The 20,435-nt window shown below is 38.5% G+C and overlaps 1 protein-coding gene across 1 annotated transcript in view; it reads right to left on the bottom strand.

Annotated features, from left to right (window-relative positions):
* The window catches only part of LOC119583878, a 2,174-nt gene extending 288 nt beyond the window's left edge, over positions 1-1,886 (bottom strand). Inside the window, exons 1-3 of the mRNA XM_037932602.1 lie at positions 1,756-1,886; positions 849-967; positions 17-730 (exon numbers count right to left, since the gene is read on the bottom strand). Of these exons, the coding sequence (XP_037788530.1) occupies positions 17-730; positions 849-867 (733 nt within the window). The 5' untranslated portion in view covers positions 868-967; positions 1,756-1,886. The remainder of the gene's footprint in view (positions 1-16; positions 731-848; positions 968-1,755) is intronic.
* Positions 1,887-20,435: the final 18,549 nt, after the last annotated feature.

A 20,435-nucleotide genomic window follows, 5' to 3' on the forward strand; every position in this document is an offset into this window, starting at 1 on the left:
CATCCGTAAGTGTGACTGTTTCCGCTTATTTCGCGTTTCCTCGTTCTGACCGGTCGTTGAGTTGAGAGCTGGTCATCCTCATTGTGATTCAAGTGATATGAGTGGGCGCCTTCGCTCCGATCACTCAGGGTACTTAAAGCAAATGTCGTTGCTATTTTCTCACTAGATTTATGCATGCCATGATTTGTACTATTAAGAACAGAAACAACTGTGGATGTCAAGGGCCTCGGAGTACTGTCTTCACCATACAAATTTGGGTAATTGTGGGATTCTGTATAATTTGAATTTGAAGTGATTCCCTCACCCTCCTCAGCAGGAGGGTTATCATTCCTATTGTCGTAATACGGTCTATTATCATTATCACTTCTTGTCCCTCTGGTCGAAGGGACCACTTGGATGTTGGCAGGTGCTGGCGACGTTGACACAATGTTTCTTGCGTGAGCTTGTGTGGATGGGGCGGTTGAAGGCGCCTGCGGGAAAGGCAGGAGTGAAGAGTGCTCGGCCGGGGCAGAGGTACCGAGAGGAGCGTCAGCAGCAAAATCTTGCTCTGACAAACGCAGTGAAAGTCTTCCCCTGCCGGAGAAACTGTCACTGTAAGATGTGGTCACGTGGCGGGATGTTCTTACGGGTGACGAGTGGCAGGAGTGGATCACGGCATATACGGCAGGTGAGTGGCTGGTAGTGGGCTTCTTTCCATACAGGAACTTCGGAAGGTGGCAGTTTGAGCATTCTGGGGAGAGGGCGAGTGGTAAGTTCACGCCATAAATAAATAAAAGGTAGGATAGTTCAAGAGGAATAAAATAACCGGACATGAATGTGCAAAGTGGAATCTCAGAAAGCAGTATTACCTTGGTCAAAGTACGCCATTAGGAAGGTGTCCTCACTCGCTGGACCAACAGGAAGAACAGGCACTTTGATGGTGGTCGACCCTGCCTTCACATTCAGTGGCGAAACAGTACTCAGGGGGCTTAAACGGAAGAAGGTTACTTGCTTTTATATATAACAAGGTGTGTTATTTGCTGTTTGAAGCGATAAATACCACAGTTTGTCATTAAACATTTTTAACTAATTCAGCCATGGCATTTGGTTACCGTTATGTTACCCATGTTAGATGTATCCTTTGCTAATTGTCGTGTTAGCCATATATTAATCCCATAAACAAACTCTGGGCTATGTACAGTATTTCTTAAATAAATATTCCACTGATATATATATATATATATATATATATATATATATATATATATATATATATATATATATATACATATACATAAACACACACACATATATTTGATTAATTTCCTTTAGTAGCAAACCTCTCTGACTTTTCCTATAACATGGGTAAGGCTTCAAACCATCAAAATCGTAAATAAAAGAGGTAAATTTTGGTTTTACGTCTGTTAAGTATGACAATATCAAGTAAATTATAAAATAATTATGTACCTACCTATATCCGATGTCTCACGGCACTATCTCATTGGCTAAACGTGATTACGTCATTAGCCCCACTTCCTTTTTGGCACAGAATTTTATGGTAGATTTTTTTCTTTTTTTTATTTCCTTTGAAAATTTTTCAGTAATAGCATTGGTATTAAAAATAAAAATAATAAAAATGTTGATTTGTAATGAATAAAGGCGAAGACCCGAGGCTTAGCTCTGAAGTTGCCAATCAGAATTTTCATCAAGACAGAGTGGGGCTACTTGTGTTAAAGTACCTTGTGTAGACTAAATTATAACACGGGAAGACCTTACTTGGGGGTGACTTGGCTCAGAAACGTTTGAACATCGCTTGGGTAGAAATGTTCGTCTGAATGCAGCCATACCAACGGAGCCCAAGCCCGGGCCACTTCCTCGCGCTCTGAAGGAGGTCACAACAGAGTTAGTTTCAGAATCAAATCCCCTGGACAGAAATAACAGGAGCTAAATCAACAAAGCATAAAAGTCTGATGGATAGGAAGGACGTAGGATATATTATGTAAAAATTATATCATATAAAATTACGCATTTGTTCATATTTGTTCATGCGTGTCCGTGTGTGTGTCTGTATATTTATGCATGCATGGGAACAAACAAACAATCAGCATAGATCTGTATGAAAATGACAAACCACGTAGTTGTGAGAGGTCAAATATATTGTGTAAAATTTTTCTGCCAATTCGTATCCACACAATGTGTGTCTAGAACTTGAATCCACTTAAATATCGCTAATGTTTGTAGTTATAATAAAAAAAACAATATCAAACACCTGGAAGATACTATCTTTAATAGGATCGACAAACACAAATATGAATATATATATATATATATATATATATATATTATATTCATATTTGTTTGTCGATCCTATTAAAGATAGTATCTTCCAGGTGTTTGATATTGTTTTTTTTATTATAACTACAAACATTAGCGATATTTAAGTGGATTCAAGTTCTAGACACACATTGTGTGGATACGAATTGGCAGAAAAATTTTACACAATATATTTGACCTCTCACAACTACGGGGGTTGGTCATTTCATACAGATCTTGCGTTTGTTTGTTTTTTCCCATGTGCTAAATTAAAAGACACCACACGGACACGCATAAACCCAAAATAAACAAATGCGTTTTTTTATTGATATAAATTTTTAATAATATATCCTACGCCCTTCCCTATCCTCAGACTTTTATGCTTTGTTGATTTAGCCCTGTTTTTTCGTCCAGGGGATTTGATTCTAAAAACAAACTCGTTGTGCCCTCCTTCGAGGCGAGAAGTGGCCCGGGTGGGCTCCGTTGGTATGGCTGTTCAGACAAAACATTTTTTTACCCAAGCGATTTTCAAACTTTTCTGACCAATCCCCCCCAAAGAAAGGGTCTTCCCTGTTTATAATTTAGTCTACAAAAGGTACTTTAACACAATAGCCCCACTCTGTCTTGAGAAAATTCGGGTTGGAACTTAGAGCTAAGCCTGGGGTCTTCGCCTTATCTTTACAAATCAAATTTTTATTATTTTTTTTTTAATACCAATGCTATTATAAAAAAAATTTTTCAAAGGAAATAAAAAAAAAAAAAAAATCTCCCATAAAATTCTGTGCCAAAAGGGAAGGGGGGCTAATGAGAATACTTTAGCAATGAGATAGTGCCGTGAGACATGGGAATTAGGTAGGTACATAATTATTTATAATTTACTTGATATTGCTACTTAACAGACGAAAAACCAAAATTTACCCCTTTTATTTCGTTTTGAGGGTTTTTTGAAGCCTTACCCATGTATAGGAAAATCAGAGGGGTTTTTCTACAAAAGGAAAATTTAATCAAATATATGTGTGTGTGTGTTTATGTATATGTGTATATATATATATATATATATAAAATATAAATTATATATTATATATAAATATCAGTGGAATATTATTTAAGAAATACGTACATAGCCCAGAGTTTGTTATGGGAAATATATGGAAACAGACAATTAGAAAAGGATACATCTAAAGGGAAACATAAGGGAACCAAATGCCATGGCTGAATTAGTTAAAAATTTTTTAAGACAACGGGTTTTTTATCGTTTAAAACAGAAAAATAAACACCTTTTATAATAAAAGCAAGAACCTTTTTCCCTTTTTAAGCCCCCTGAGTCTGTTTCGCCACTGAATGTGAAGGCGGGTCGACCCCCATAAAAGGCCTTTCTTCCTTTTGGGTCCGCAGTGGGACACCCCCCTAATGGCGTACTTGACCAAGGTAATAGCTTTCTGAGATTCCACTTTGCACTTTCTTTCCCGGTTATTTTTTCCCTTGAATACCTCCCTTTTTATTTATTTAGGGCGGGAACTTACCCTCGCCCTTCCCAGAATGCTAAAACTGCCCCCTTTCGAATTTCCTGTTGGAAAGACCCCACTCCCAGCACTCACCTGCCTTTAATCCCGTGACCACCCCTGCCCCGTACCCGTAAGAACATCCCGCCAGGGGACCACATCTTCGTGACAGTTTCCCCCGGCAGGGGAAGACTTTCACTGCTTTTGTCAGGCAAGTTTTTGCTGTGACGCTCCTCTCGGTACCCCCCCCGGGCCAGCACTTTTTCATCCTGCCTTTCCGCAGGGCCTCAACCCCCCCATCCACAAAAGCTACGAAAAGAAAAACATTGTGTCAACGCGCCAGCACCTCCAACACCCAAGTGGTCCCTTCGACCAAGGGACAAGAAGGAAAAGATAATAGACCGATTACGACAATGGGAATGAAACCCCCCGCTGGGGGGGTGAGGGAACATTTTCAAATTCAAATTATCAAAATCCCAAATTCCCCAAATTTGTATGGTGAAGACAGTACCCGGGGCCCTTGACTCCACATTGTTTCTGTTCTTAATAGAAAATCATGGCTGCAAAATCTGTGAAAAAATAGAAAGACTTTTGCTTTGGGTACCCTGAGGATGGGAGCGAAGGCCCCCCTCATATCACTTGAATACAATGAGGATGACCAGTTCAACTAAACGAGGGTCAGAACAGGAAACGGAAAAAAGCGGGGAAAAGCCAAGTGTTCACAGTCCTTATGGATTTTCCCCATAAAACCAGGGGGAAAGGGTGCACGTTTAAACCTTGGATTTTCCCTGGGCCGCATGTATAAGCCGCCATCAATGGAAGTGCTTTGGGGAGGGGTCGCCATGGGAAAGCAGTGGAGACAAAACATGTTCGATCCAGTTCAGAGTATTTTTTGTTTTGGCTCTATTATATATGTGTTTTATGTGTTTTCCTGTTCGTATTTTTTTTTTTTTATAAAATAGGCTTTTAATTTGATAATCCCATTTTTCATTCCAGGGCATTGTCCCGTGAATATGTACTATATCAATAACTTTGGTGCTTACTATCAGTATGTTTCCTACCATAAAACACTTTGAGTACTCGGGGCAGGATAAAAGGGAAGGGATTGAAATGTCTCCTGAATATCAAAAAGGGAGTCAGAGGAGAGTTCTCCCCAGTATTTATTCGGGCCCCGGGATACAGGTCTGTGGGCGGCGCCAAGGGAAACCAATCAGTCATTTCGTTTCATTGTTAACATACAGCTTGACACCTGCCAGTCCCGGGGACTATAATCCTAACTGCGATAATAAAACAATAAAGAAGGCATTTCTCACAGGGCGACCAATATAAACCCTTCCCCCAAAATACAAGATCTCACGGACGAGGGGGAACCCGGGGGGTACGTGGTAATCGGATGTCATCGATTTGAAAAATCGCGCAGCGCTGACGCAAAACCCCACAGGTAGGGACAGTAAAGAACCTTTTTCGTGTTCTTTTAAACGAAAACCTTTTGATATCTTTTTTCGAAAAAAACTGCAATACTTTTAATCACTTGATGTTTAATTTTGAATCTTTCTAAAAAAAGGCAATGGCTGGGTTACGAAGGGCGATGGGGTAAACCAAAGAGAAATGCCATCACTATGTGGCTTCTGCGAGCTTTAAACCCAAGGGCCGACCGGAATACCCAAAAAAGCTTAATTTTCCCGTGTATTTGGAAACCATGAGGGGAAACTCAACAATCGGGAATAAATGAGAAAAAACGGAAGATTTGTAATGCACCAACTTTAATAATTTAAAAGATTTGCATATATTTTTTTATAGAAGCTTTATGTTGTGAATAATATCGGGAGCAAGTGACGAATATCTATGACTATTCGTACTTTCACTATTGTTCTGTCGTTGTATTACTGTTGTTTTGTTTTATAAGTTGCAAATTATCTCATCTTCACTGAAAAATACTCAACATTTTTTTTGGTTATTTTATTTTTTTATATTTTTTTAGAAAAACTGATAAAGTAATGTGTCAAAAAAAAAAGAATAAAAAAAAAAAAAAAATAAATAAAAAAAAAAAAAAACATTTTTTCTGTATCATTTTTTTTCACAATGAGACATTTAGTATTTTGTTAAAGATATTCACACACAAATAAACACCATGTAATACATACACACCACACACCCCAAACACACACACACACCCAACCACACACACACACACAAAACACACACACACACACACCACGCACACATACTACAAAATATTATTAATATATATTTATTAAATTTATATATATATATATTTATAATGCATAATCCACACGCACCACACATGTAACACACACACAGACACCGTGTATATTTATACATACACACCACACACCACACACACACACACCACACACACCAAATAAAATATATATATATATATATATATATATTATATATATATATTATATAAAATATATAATAATTTCGGCCCCCCCTTTTTTTCAACATTTCCGAAACCCCCAACACTTCATACATCTGATACAGTTGCTCTTTACACGTTTTACGGAAAATGTTTATTTTTTTTCCGTTTGTTCAAAGTGTATGCCTTCAACTTAATTTGGGTTTTTTAGACACCGGCCAACCCAAACAGGAACGATATTTTTTAAAAATTTTCCCTGTTCAGATAGGGATTTTTATTTTCATCAATTACTAATCCATTTTAAGTTTCTTGATTAACTTTTATGTGAAGGTGCATAAAAGGTTTTTGTTTTCCCTTTTTGCAGTACTATTTAATTCTCTATGGGTAAGTTTTAAGTCAGTCATGACGGGCGCTGGAACAAAATGGTAAAATTTTCCAAAAGTCTTCAAAAACATGCGTACCTCTTGATAAAACCTTACAGGCTCAAAAATATCAAAGAAAAGCTGTAATATTTACTTGTATTTCCTAAATTTAATAAATCAAGTAAAAGTCTGGACATTTTTAATTACCCCTTTTGGGCTGATCCAAAACTTTGTGCAACTTCCATTTAAAAAACAATGTAAGTAATAAAAAAAAAATTGTTGCTGAATCTTAAAATGCATCTAAACTTTTCCCCAACCTGTAAAGCGAAAGTGGGTGTATAAAGAATTTAAGTTGCGAGTATCAGGTACTTTTCCATTTTTTTTAAAACTTCCCAATATTTTGCTAGTAATGAAAATCATAGTTTTCTATTGTTTTTTTTATGTGAAATAAAAAAAAGTAACTTCTCCTTTTCCAAAACATTTTGTCAAACATAATATCGTGTTTTGTAGCGACAGTGATACAACTAGGAAAAATTTTTCAAGTGATAGGTTACAGATGCTAAAAAAATGCTTAAACATTCCGAAAAATTATTACCTTTTGAACTCCTCAAAAAGCGCCCTTTGTACGACATTATTAGGTCTTGTAACATGTTTTCGTTTCATTAGGGCGCCGGATTTACTAGCGTGTTAAGGGGCGGTCATACTATCCTCTTCTGTCCAGAGATCCCTACAGAGCGAGATACTTCCCTTGCTGTAAAGGGAACCGAATTGTTGGTCTTTCGGCCAGCTAGAGGGGGAAACATGATGCTGAAACAGAAAACTACAGCATAATTACTAGGAAGCTTAATTGATTGTCTAAACTGTGATTATTATATCATGTTATGTACAATTTTACCGTAAAAAAATAGTAATATTTATTACAACTAGTAATAAAGCCTCACAAAAAATAAAGATTATCCAAACAAACGTTCATTTGATCAAGGAAAACAAACAAATGGCCACTCCAACTTGCCGAAGACACAGGGCACACTTCAGACATTTTTTGACAAATATCAAGTCCATAATTACTTCTCTTGTGCATTAATGATTACACTAATAGCGGTATATGCTCTTGGAAAGAAATTTGTCGGATTTTCTGTTCCTGTTGAAATATGGAGTATCAGCAAGGTTGTATGATGTATGATGATTAATGAAATGGGTAGAGTGACATTTCTAAGTTTAGTGTTTTTTATGATTTCAATGGATATGCGATGATATTCATAGAATCCACGACCATCATCGATGTACCAAGTTTATTGTATTCTTCATGGAGGGAGCTGTGCCTAGTGTGACAAATCCCGCTCTGCAGCTGAGCAGCACTCAGCGTGGTTGTCTAGGGATCCCAGGATAGAGAAGACTAGTGTAACCATTGCCTTGTTAAGCCTGAAGCTTCCTTAACGTTCAAAGTGTTTTTTCACTAACAAATAAGGGAGCCGTAACCCAAACTGTCGTATGTACATTGGCAAGGGAGGATCTGGAGCCCTGCTGAATCCAAGCAAACAGAGATGCCAGATGCGCATTTTAATCTGAATTAAGAGAGTGGCCCTAAAAGTGGTAGAGGTGCGGAGGAAATGGGGGGGGGGGTGAGGGGGGGTAATTCATTTTAATGTTAATAAGATAAAAGCTGTCGTCAATTTTCTTAAAATTTGAATATTTTGCCTATTTTAGCATTACACCTTTTTCTGTGATAAATTTGTGGAAATTCCCTCAATGGGGGCGGTGCTTCCCTCAAAAAATGTATTTTCCCATTTTCCCCCACATACTTCTCTCGTGTACCGCCATTGGCCCACACCGTTGCATATTTTGCATTGAAGAATATCAGCATAAACGTCAATAATATTGACGAGCTTTTTTTACCTTATTTTCCAAAAAAAAAAAAAAAAAAAAAAAAAAAAAAAAAAAAAAAAACGACAACAATCTCTACGCATTTTAAGCTTTCAACTGAAAGTACTGGAAGTACGTCGATGACTCAGCTATTACAGCAGCCGTCAACAACACGTCCCTCGTGGTATAGAAGCTCGTAAATTCCAGTTTGAGGAATTTTCTGAATCTTTCCTCAAAAAAAAAAGAAAGAAAAGAATTATGTATGTATTATCTAATATACTATAAATGGCTAGCACTAGCTATTTCTCTTCAACGGCTCATCTGTTCGGGCCTGATAGAAGTCTTGACTGGTTCGCGGGCGAATTACAGTATAATACTAATGGGCATTTTAGCTATATAGTAGGCTCGGCTAAGCATGATGCCTATGCACAATACAGGAATTATATACATTGACTTACTCAGTCCTATTGTATTCGTGGTTTTCTAAAAGCATCTACTGTGTTTACATATGGACAGCTATGTGTATGTGAATGTATATGTGATGCTGCGATGTGTATAGTAAGTAAACAGTGTGTATGTGAGTGTAGCATGTATGTGGCATGTTATATTAGAGAAGACTTGTGATATCATGTACTTGTGTCAGGGGCGGGTGGGAGGGTTTTTTTTAATATGTGTGTACATGTGTATGTGGCACTGTGTTTATAAACAGTGTGTACATGCGTGGCACATGGTACATGGGGCGTGGCGAGCATGTGTACAATATGATGATAACGAGAAAGCGGGTTTTATGAGTTAATAAAACTAGCGGTTCTAGTTAGCGACTGTGATGCTAGATCTTGATAGCTTTATTAGTTGGGAAATAATGGTTTTAAAGAGCTATTCATAACTGCTGATTTTAAGGTCTGTATCAACGAGTCTATGAGATTTACTTGACATTTTATGTTACGTGATGGCTTAGTATCTATATAATATTATATATAGTTATGATACTATATATTGAGGGAGTTATATATCATAATATATATATATTATATATATATTATATAGATGATACTATGTATATTAATATACTATCATATATATATATAATAATAGTCTATATATAATATAGTGCATAATAGTTATACTAGTAATACTCATATTATATCTATATATAGCATATATATTATATAATATAAGTGTTTTATATTATAATAGATATAACTATATATTATTTAATTTATATAGATATATAATATACTATATATGTGTAATTACACACACAGCACATCCACACCATCTATCTATATATGTATAGTACTACATCATAACGTTACATTATACGGAAACGAAAGCATAACTAGGCTGGTTGGGCTAAAGAAAAAGGCACTTCCCCAGCAGCTGGCCATTCGCTGTGCTATAGTTCCTCCTTGAGGGCGGACGCAGGTGTCCGGCTTTGCTTTCTCTTATGAGCTACTCTGCGACGGAGTTAAACACTCCTGCCCTCGAAGGGAGCCGCAGCATAGAGGTGCCGTTTGACATTCGCTGCAAGTGAGTGAGCTTGTGACAGGAAGGCAGTTGGCTGAGGACATAAGCAATCTATTTAATAAAGGATGTGTGAAGCATACACAACAGCGCTTGCTATGTTATTTTACAAGCACACACACACTACAGGCACAGCACACACACACAGAAAACTCGCGAAAACCCGTCCCTACACACACACACACACACTACATGTGGGTAACGCCTGGGGTATCCCTTAACAGTGAAATATTTAACAAGTGAAGTCCTCTTATAGGAAAAGAGAGAAACAAGAGGTCTTAGCGCTCCAGATATATGGACACCACATGGCTAGTAGCCTTAGACCTTTGTTTGTATGTGGTTTGGCGCATCCGCCAATGACCTATTCGGTGTCGTAAGTGGATCAAGGGAGTATAGCTTTTGACGGCTCGAGGGATCAGAGCGTGGATAAATGGGTGGTGGAGAACGTGGACTAGTGCAGAGTACTGTTGTTAGTGTAGGCTTGTCTTAACCATAGGATATATGGTCATTGGACAAGGAATAACCATGAGGGAGGAAATGTGTATGGAAGCAAAGAACGGGCGAATGATTAAGGAAGAGAACAGTATATAGAGCTTCTAGGGCTGAGCGACAAATGTGTGACGAAAAAGTCTGTCAGTCTCTATAGCAGACAGGCCAACCTACACTAGGTGCTATTCTGTAACCTGTTACCCGGTAGAGTTATTCTCGACAATTATTGTACGGATCTCGCCAGTTTTAACTTAGTTTAAAATTCTATGACCCTAAGATTAAGGCATATTGATAGGTCTATAATAAATAGGATGAATTTGAAAACAATCTTTGGCATTTCTCCTCTTGATATTAATCAATGCCCAAGTATTGGCGTACCTGTACACTCCTCAGAAGTCAGTGGTGGCAGTTTACGCATTTAATTGTGTGAATGTTAGAATATTAGGATAAAAAATAAGTAAAGTCTCTACGACCGCTCGGAAACACGTGGCCAAAGAGCGCCCACCAGTGGGGGCCTGCGGGGGGATCGCCTCCACGAAAACATTTGCAGCGCATTGTTAAGTATAATAATATAGATTAAATACGTTGATAATTTATTCAGAGTAATTAATAATTATTAGGTAATTATCAAAGAATAAATTTGATGTTAGTCCATCTTGGAATTTGTTGATGCTGTATGTGGATATATAGAATATTATTTAGTGCACTTGAATTGATGAAAATATTGAATATATAAATTTTTATCCTTTTTTGAACTATACAGTCATAGAAACTATCTTGAAGTGCATGAAACTTATTTGGTCATGAGAAGCATGCTATTGGGGTTGCGCTCGACGGTTGGGTTCATGTAATATATCTTAAATTCATGAAAGATAGTTTAAGCCCCCAGCGGCCAAAAAAACATGAACAATATTTGTGCTATATTAGTTTAAGTATTTTAGCTTAGGATTGGCTATGATTATATTTTATAATGTTGCATGGTATATGTATTGGGAGTGGCTTCTTATAATACAAGGGATAGCTATAAGGGCATGAAGATTATGTGCGTAAGCTATAGTGTGAAAGAATATTTCATTTATATTAGTAGTATGATCTTTTGCGAAATCTGGTGATCTATTTTTTTTTGATGATGTTATGTCGATAAAAAACATTTGGGCGTATTCCGTTAGAGGTTATATACTGGCGAAGAGGTGGTTAGTAGGCAAAAAAAAAAAATTAATTAACTTTACTTAATAATTATTAATCATAATCAAATAACAGTCCATAGTGTGTAGCTTTGTCTACGCTATGTGTGAAAAATAAAAGTGCTCAGCTTCAATTGCTATATATATTTATCATTCATAAGCATAAAAATAAAAAATAAGAAGTCCACTGGTGTGTAGCTTCGTCTCCGCTAGTGTGAAAAATAAAATAGTGGTCTCTAGCTCAATTGCTATAATTTAATAAATAAATGCTAAGAAATAAAGAATAAAATGTCCACATAGTATGTAGCTTCGTCTGCCCCGGGCTAGTTGAAAAATAAAAGAGTAGCTAGGCAAATATGCTTAGGGCATTAATAATATGAAGCTAAGAATAAAAACCAGTGTGAAATATACTATAGTAGGTTAGTGGGATCTTGCTATACTTTGTGACCAAAAAATATGCTCAAATTATTATATTGCTAAATATATAATGCTAATAAAATAATATACATCAAAATAAAACTTAGAATCAGCTTAGTGAAAATTTTGTGTGTCCATCTATATGTGAAAGGTTAAATTATTAGCTGCTTATTCTGTCGGCATAGCTAGTGAGTTCCAGCCTGTCATTAATTAATCAATCAAATGTGAATGGCTATAAGTTAATAAATTTTTTATATAAAGGCCCCACACTTTCATTGATTAGAGGTCCAAGCAACAGTATAGTAGATAGTCTTAATATTCGTGTGCATCAAAATAAGTATATGGTTAACAAGCATTTATTAGATTATAGTACTAAATATGAGGCCATATTAGCACTTTAAAAGTGAACTGACTTACTCGAACAAAAAATACAATTAGTACTGAATTGTAAGAATATAGTAAAATCATTTTTTTTTAGGTAGTATGAAGATAGTCAAGTAAAATCATGAACTAAGGTTGACTACGTGATCGGTCCGTTTGGGTTGGGGGGGGGGGGGGTTTATAGAGGTACGGCATGCAAAGGTTTTGTTGTCCGATTACCATGTTAAATAGAGTGATGATTTATGAGAGTGAGGCCAACGCTCAGATCAAGTGGGGCAAGGAAATCAGGGTTCATGTCAGCCAGCCAGCTGAGAGGCCAGGGGAGCACTGTCCGCTGCAGAGTAACTATTATGACTTAAATATGGACGTGGGTTATGGGGGGGGGGTATGGGGTGGGGTGGGTTGTGGATTTTTGGTGTGTTCCTGCCCGAGATGTCGCAGCAAATTTGTAAGTAGTTTTTAGCAGAGTAAGTTGTAGTAGGAAGGAGATGGACAGATTATGAAAAGGCTTTTGGATGATCCGTATTTTGTTTTCGAGCGGATGACAAAGCATCCTTCAGTGCTCAGACAGTGTGTCCTGACGGCGGGAACCTGGCTTGGCTATTATATGAGGCCAGATGCGCCGCGTCTGAGTGGACTGATAATGGGTTAATATTAATATGTTGTAGTATGAAATATCGTACTCATCTAGATAGCGCGGCAGCAGGCAGCACAGTTGTGTAAGACTTCAAAATCCAAGGAATACTGGTTATAGCTTATTAAGGAACTTTCCTGAAATATTTTACAATATTCCTCACTAGATGTTAGCTTTGACAGATGTTGGAGACGTGCTCAAGATTGCCGTGAGCGAGGGGGAAAACTTAGGAGAATTACAATGTAGTATTGCTAGTTCTGTTTCTAAAGTGCTAACTGTCATAGATCCAACTAAAAGAACCTCTAGTGCGCTATCTGGGGCAGGACATGTGCAGTTTTGTAAAAATTTTTGGCGGGCAGCTCGCTCTTTTTGGCCTAGGAGTATTATCTGATTCCCAATATTTAGACTGGGTAGGGGGAGCTTTTATGGCAGCAGGGATTGAGTACATGATAGAGCGGAGGGGTAATACACCCCCTAGAGGCTTTAAATTAGTTTATGATGGTATCAAGTTAATAATAAAAAGTAGGGTTTAATGCCTGCCGTCAAAGGACAACGCGAAGCCAGCGGCAAGGATATCAATAACGGCAATAGTAAAATGGAATATGGCACCTCACTACCAGGGTCTGATCAACATCATGAGTGGTCCCGCAGCCTCTACTCCTCCTTCAGAGAATTCAGTTCATAAAAGAGAAATTACGCTTTTCTGTACGATTTTGCAGAGAAAAATGGTCATGACATAGGTTACTCTGTTATCGATTCAGGGGATCAGGGCTCGCAGGAGCGTTCCTCTCGACAACATGGCTAACAGATAGTGACTGTTAACTGTGGAAGTACTGGCTAATGGCAAAAGAAAGCTTACGCATTCGGCATGTAAAATTGAAAATTAAAAAAAACAGGCCTAGGTCTTAGCAATAATCCCATAGAGACGGACCCATATGGAAACCCTAGGGAAAGTCAAGACAGTCAGAAATTGGCAGTCTGGTAAAGCGGGAACTCACCGAGCAGAAAACCAATGACATGACTACTAACGCTAGTGCAATCAGGTTAGCGCAAATGCAAAGTAAGTGTTAGTAAGCAAAGTTGCGGCATGGCTGTACGAAAATTAATGGAATGGATTGATAGTTGTTTTAAAATGTAGTTAGTAGTAACGGGCAGCGTAATAGAATATTAGTTGTTGCTACTGTGCCAGAGTATTCGGTCTTAGTGCAATTAAAAAAAAGAAAAAAAAAAAAAAACAGCAAAACAAAAACCAAAAAGAGAAAAAAAAAAACGAAAAAGGGAAAATAAAAAAATAGAAAAAAAAACAAAACAAACAGTAAAAAGAAAAAATCAAAAAAAAAAACGACAGAAGCAAAAAAATAAAAAAAAAAATAAAAAAAAAAAAAAATAAAAAGAACAAAAAAAATTAGAAAAAAAAAAAAAAAAAAAAAAAAAGCAGCAAACAAAAAAAAAAAATAAAAGAAAAGAAAAACAGAAAAAAAAACAAAAAAAAAAGAATAAAAAAAAAAAAAACAAATAAAAAAAAAACAAAAAAGGATCCTATTGCGCTAGCTTCGAAAACAAGGGACTTACAAATACTACGTGAGTGTCCGTCTAGTTGCGAGATGTTTCTATGTTACTATACAGCATGGATTGGTTCGGCACTAACAATGTGGTTATGCTAAAATTCCTTGACTCATCATCTGCTTTGTAGTTAAGGATGTGGATCTACCTATCAGAATATTATTGGTTCTATTTTATTGCTTTCCGGCATAGGGTAGAGTTTGTTAAACATTTGAGTATGCAGTAATAAATAAAACATAGGATACTGCTAAGGCTTTATTACCATCTACTCATTAACTAACCAGATTGCTAGCTACTCTTCCAGTGAAAAATAAAAAAAAAATAAGTAGTATGAAAATTAGTGGAGCGTAGATATTTTATGATTTCTGATGAAAATACGTCATGAGGGAGAGATTCGCACATTGTGGAAGGTCTAGCTCTCAGAGCCTTGTCGGCATGCTTTGCTGAAAAAAGACTCTCAGTGTGTTGACGGGTTTTCAGCGGTACTGTAGGGATGGTAGTCGGGAGTTTTCATTAGGGTAGTGGCAGAGGCTCTTATGTAGGATAATATATCAGGACTGCTTCTATATGCCAAGCGAGCATGTACTATTACAGCTTGTTGAGCACTAGGGGTTTGTAGCAGTTGATAAAAACAAGAGGATGAGTATTGGGTTTAGAGTCGGCCATATTTTAGGAATGTCCAACGTGTAAAGGGAGTATGGTACAGATTAATATCAGTATTCGCCGAGTGGGGGATGTACAGTTTAGAAGGATTGCCTTTGCTCAAATGGCATAGTAAATCCAACATTCACGTGTATCATATTAGGTCATTCATGGGCTAATCTTCTCGTAAGAGAATTGGAGAGCAAGTAAATAGCTTTGTTTCCTGATTGCTACGAAAGTAAGATATATTGTCAAGTTCTGCTGGCAAATGCTTAGATCATAAGTATGGACAATCCCCGCAAAGGCTTTTTCACTTAAGATGGACGCTCTTACTTAGGCAACTCTTCTTCCTGAAATTCGGACAGTACGACGGCGCTCGGAAACACCACAGTGGTGGGCAGCGTAACGCCTGGGGTATGCCCTTAACAAGTGAAATATTGAAACAAGTGAAGTAAGCGCGCAAGATGAGTCTTACCGTCAGATATAGCACCACATGGCGAGTAGACGCTAACCTTTTGTTTGTATGTGGTATTTCGGGCAACCCCCAATGACGCTTATCGGTCGTAAGTGGACAAGAGTTTATAGGCTTTTGACGTGGCTCAGGGATCAGACGTTTGAAGAAGGCACGCTCGTACACCAATCTTTAAGGATATTCTTATAGCTTATACAAGTAACCTTTCCTTAAAATTGGATAAAATAAAAAAAGAAAAAGCAAAAAAAAAGAAAAAAAAAATAAAAAGAAATAAAAGAAGTGTAGTGTTCTTCAGAAGGAGATTAAGTATCTTGGACATAATGAATTGTCTGAGTAAAGGTATCACTACCGGGGGCCCGGGATGAAAAGTTGGAATCTCTGTGGGGACTTTCTCAACGCATGGTATTGAAAGGCTGCATGTCATTTCTTGGTCTTGCAATTATTATATCGCAATTCATTTGTGTGTGCACAAGTAGCCAATGCCTGCTTACTGAAATGACTAAGGGTTCTCGGGACGCGTAGATAATCCTCAACGCGCCAACCCCCCCCCCCACAATCGTCCTTAAATGTCGAATGAAGGGCGGCTGAAAGCTTTCAAATGTCTTAAAGAATTGCTTGCTAAAGGAGGTTAACTCTTCTTATCCAGTTATTTTGACAAACATTCATTCTGAATATCGGGTGCTAGTGATTTGCTGTTGGGGGTGTACTCGCGTAATCATGATAATAATATGGGCGACTTTGCTCCAATAACTTTTTTCAGTCGTACTCTGAATGTAGAGTCGAAGTTAAGTATTTCCACGATTGAAAGGGAAGTCCTAGCATTAAGTGTATGGTACTCACTAGTAACGCGATCTGATTCTATAGCAGAGAAAAATAATATCTAGGGTTTCGCTAGTCTTAAGGTGGCTCGGAGTATTCTAGACCCTTGTTGGCTTTTTTAATTATGCAGGGTCGCAATATTCCGGATTCTGGGGCGTGGCAGTGTCTGTTGCTGATTTTGAGGCTGGTCAGTTACTTACATAGCTGGAAACAAAATTGTGTGGGTCTGTATGGCAGCTATCATAGAATAATGAATGCAGATGCATCCCTCATTGATGACTATATTGTGTCGGCTGTGACACGGTAGTGGAAGAGCTCATTAAATAATTAGTCACAGAGAGGACTGTGATAGCGCTGGGACCCACTTAATAGTTAGGATGGATCAGGATGCTCATCGCTATTATGGGGTCAGGATAAAGGAGGTGATCTGCAGTGGTGAACGTAAATGAGTGTTCGCTGCGGATTCGAAAAGAACTTATGTGATGTCAATGTTTCAAATACTACAAGATGGAATTCTCTATCATCCCCGGCGCTTGAGTCAAATATATATGATGCAGCTAACAGCTGCAGTTGTTATTCCTAGACTCGTATAAAAACGACGGTAATTGTATCTGCCCATTGCCTTTCCTTAGTGCAGTTCTTTGGGGGAGGGAGGGGGTCCAGGTTACGCCTGGAGACTAAAGAAGTTTGCATTCTGCCAGGTCATGTCAAGGTACGTCTCAAATTAATGTAAAGTCCATGTAGTGTGTGCCTTAAATGTTAAGCCATGAGGGATGTGGCCTGCTCCGCTGCGTCGGTCCCAGGATGTAAGAGAGATGATTTGAGCGTATAGGCACCTAGGATTTGGTATGCCTCTCTTGCCTGTTACAAATGAAGAGGGGCAAGTATGTGCTGACAGTAATTGATGGCCTGACCGCATTGCGCTGATAGCTGTACCAATAATCAGAAAGAAAAAAGGAAAGCGAAACAAATAAGCAAGAGGAAGTAGCCCGAAGCTTTTTATAACACTATGTTGTCAGCATCTCATGCTTGCGGCAAAACTGTAATTAACAGTTATGGTGTAGGAGTAAATTTCTAAATAAGTTTTTAAAGACATTTGTGGGTTGTTGCTTAGTAGAAATAGACAGGTCACTACAACTTCCATTCCATCGACATCAGTTAAGGGGTTGTGGAGCGTGTAAATGGGACCATAATTCAAATAATAATTTAGGAGGTAGGTACTTATGACAACCGCTTAAAGAATGGGATGACCATGCTCTTTAGCTGTATTTGCATACATTCTGCATATCATGGACAATCCATGATTCTCCTCACTTCCTTATGTAGCAACAAGGATACCCTCAATACCTTGTATTTAAATCTTGTTCATGATAATAGGGTCCTATTGTGACAATTTAGTAGGACCTGAGAACGTAAGACTTCTGTAATTGCAACACAAAGTCTATAAGGTGGCTCAGCTGTATCTTAGAGAAATGGTGCGTTGACTGCGTGCAAGATACAGTCATCGATCAAAGGGGTGAAAGATATAGAAGTTGGGTCGCGGTGTGTATACTGAGACTTTCTCAGCCCCGAGAGGCTAGTGATGTCTAAAGAATACAACGCTTTGTTCGAGGGACCTTACCGTGTAGTAGCCTAAATGTTATTGATATAGTCTACAGGGTAAAAGGCATTCGGTCTGGGTCGTTGAGATTATTGGTGGCAGCACTGATGAGAATTATAATGAGAAGGATTCATGTCATCTCTACGAGAGTAAAAGCGTGAGGAGTAGCATTAGCCGCAGTTCTGTATCAAATTAATAGTGATACAAGTGAGGAAGTAGTATGTCCCCCTCGTTCCCATCCTAGGTTCTGATAAAGGAAAGTGATATGGAGCTTTGTTAGGTGAGGGGAGGACTTGTCAGGTGGCTCGGCGCCTACAATCTCGGAGTCCAAATTTTCTGCGCGGACGTAGTCAAATGCACTAAAAGAACAAAGGGGAATATAACCTGGTAAATGAGTATAATTCAATGTGGAGTGAGGCTGAAGGCAGGAAGGAATCTAGGCTAACTATTTGCTAACGAATCTATTGGATGTTCCTATTCCAATTTACGCAGCGGGCTTACTCTGAGATAGATTGAGGCTACTATAAAAATAATGTGGTCTGATGGCTGCGATTCCTATATGAGTTGCTCCATGGGCCAAGTTTTTTGTGTGGCATAGGCCTATTCTTGAGGGCAGCTATAGAAAATATGAATGTGGGGCTGATGCTGGAGTGATTTTGCCTATATGGTTTCTCCATGCTCATATTTTATTTTTTCAGCATTCTTGAGCACGTATAAAAAAGAATGTGCTGATTCTGGAGATTTCGCTATATGGTTCTGCCATGCCTAAATTTTTTGAGGAGCCATTCTTGACCCACTATAAAATAGATGATGCTGATGCTGGAGATTTCTCTATATATGGTTGCTCGCATGCCAATTTTTTTCAGTCCTATTCTGAGCAAGTTGCTATAAATAGCATGTGCTGATGCTGATGATTTCTCTATATGGTTCTCGCATGGCGGCTGAATTTTTTCAGCCATTCTGAGGCCCTATAAAATAGAATGTGCTGATGCTGGAGATTTCCTATATGGTTCTCTCTATGCCAAATTTTTCAGCCATTCATAACTCTATGAAAGTAGTTGGTTTCCGCATTTTTCTATTTCGCAATGGGGAGAAGGTTGGCGTGAGTAGGTATCGACCCCTGAGGGGTAAGAGAAAACAGTCAGTTATGGACAGCATCTGCATTGATAGGGAGCGCTGTCAGCTGGACGCATCTGATTGTGGGGGGGGGGGGGGGGGGGGGTGACGCCTGTTTACGCCTACCGCCTCTAATGAAAAAAAAAAAAAAAACAAAAATAAAAGAAAGTGAAGATATGAGGGCCATTACTACATGTAATCCTACAATTTTCACAATCGGCGTCTGCAGCTAGTGTTCGTGTCGCTTGTCTTTCAGGGCTTTTGGTGCTAGCCGATCTATCTAAGGTCTTATTGCTTAAGGCGGGGGGGGGGCGCTAGTGAGGTTGCCTATAAGCGCATGTTCTGGACTGCACTGTTAGGTTCGGCTTCATGTCTTTGCACTGGCTATGGCTGGGGGCATGATCGACGTAACTTGAACCTTAAAACTTTAGAAGTGATCTAGAGGATTAGGCCATAAAAAAATTGCCCGCATGAGCTGATTAAAATTAGAATAAGGTAGAGCACAATTTTTTGTTCCCTAAGATTATTTAAATAGTATTAGTCCTTCATGGCAAACATCATGACGTATGCTTTGTGTGTTCAAGTGAAGATTACTTTTAGTAAAAATCAAGCACTGAGAGATTGTCTTGACGGCATAAACGATAGATATTGAATAATAATAATAGTGATGATTATCTATGGCAAGGAGTTCTAGCAAGCTGTTCGAGTTAGGCTTCCGCGTATAATTGCTAGGTTCATGCTTGTCCTATTGTTCGCGCGCTCATGGCAGGGTTCTCTGTCCGTTTTTCATGGGTGCCGTATCAATTGCTGTTGCAGATCCTGAGACTGACGGAATGACGAGATCCTGCTCATCACATACATGTCTTGCCGTGATGATTCTGTCTGGCGTGCTGAACCTACATGTTGACAGTTATGTGCTGGCCGCTGTCATGGAGACGTGAGCGTCCACGCTCAGGCTGAATTTTCCTGTCTCTTGGATGTCTGTTTACACCATGGAATCTGTCCTATTGCATGAAGGTCGCTGACTTTACGGTGATCGCTGCTTGTGCTAATGCTGGCTAAGTTTACTGGAAGTATGACATCAATACCCTTAGGCAGTGAAGGCGGTGAGAGAAGTACGTGGCAGGGATGACGTCATTATAGCAAAGAACCTTCATATGCGTCTTCCTGCGAGCATCATAGTGTGCCCGTT

The sequence above is a fragment of the Penaeus monodon genome, chromosome 17 (genome assembly GCF_015228065.2).
Source record: "Penaeus monodon isolate SGIC_2016 chromosome 17, NSTDA_Pmon_1, whole genome shotgun sequence".
In the NCBI taxonomy this organism is placed as follows: domain Eukaryota; kingdom Metazoa; phylum Arthropoda; class Malacostraca; order Decapoda; family Penaeidae; genus Penaeus; species Penaeus monodon.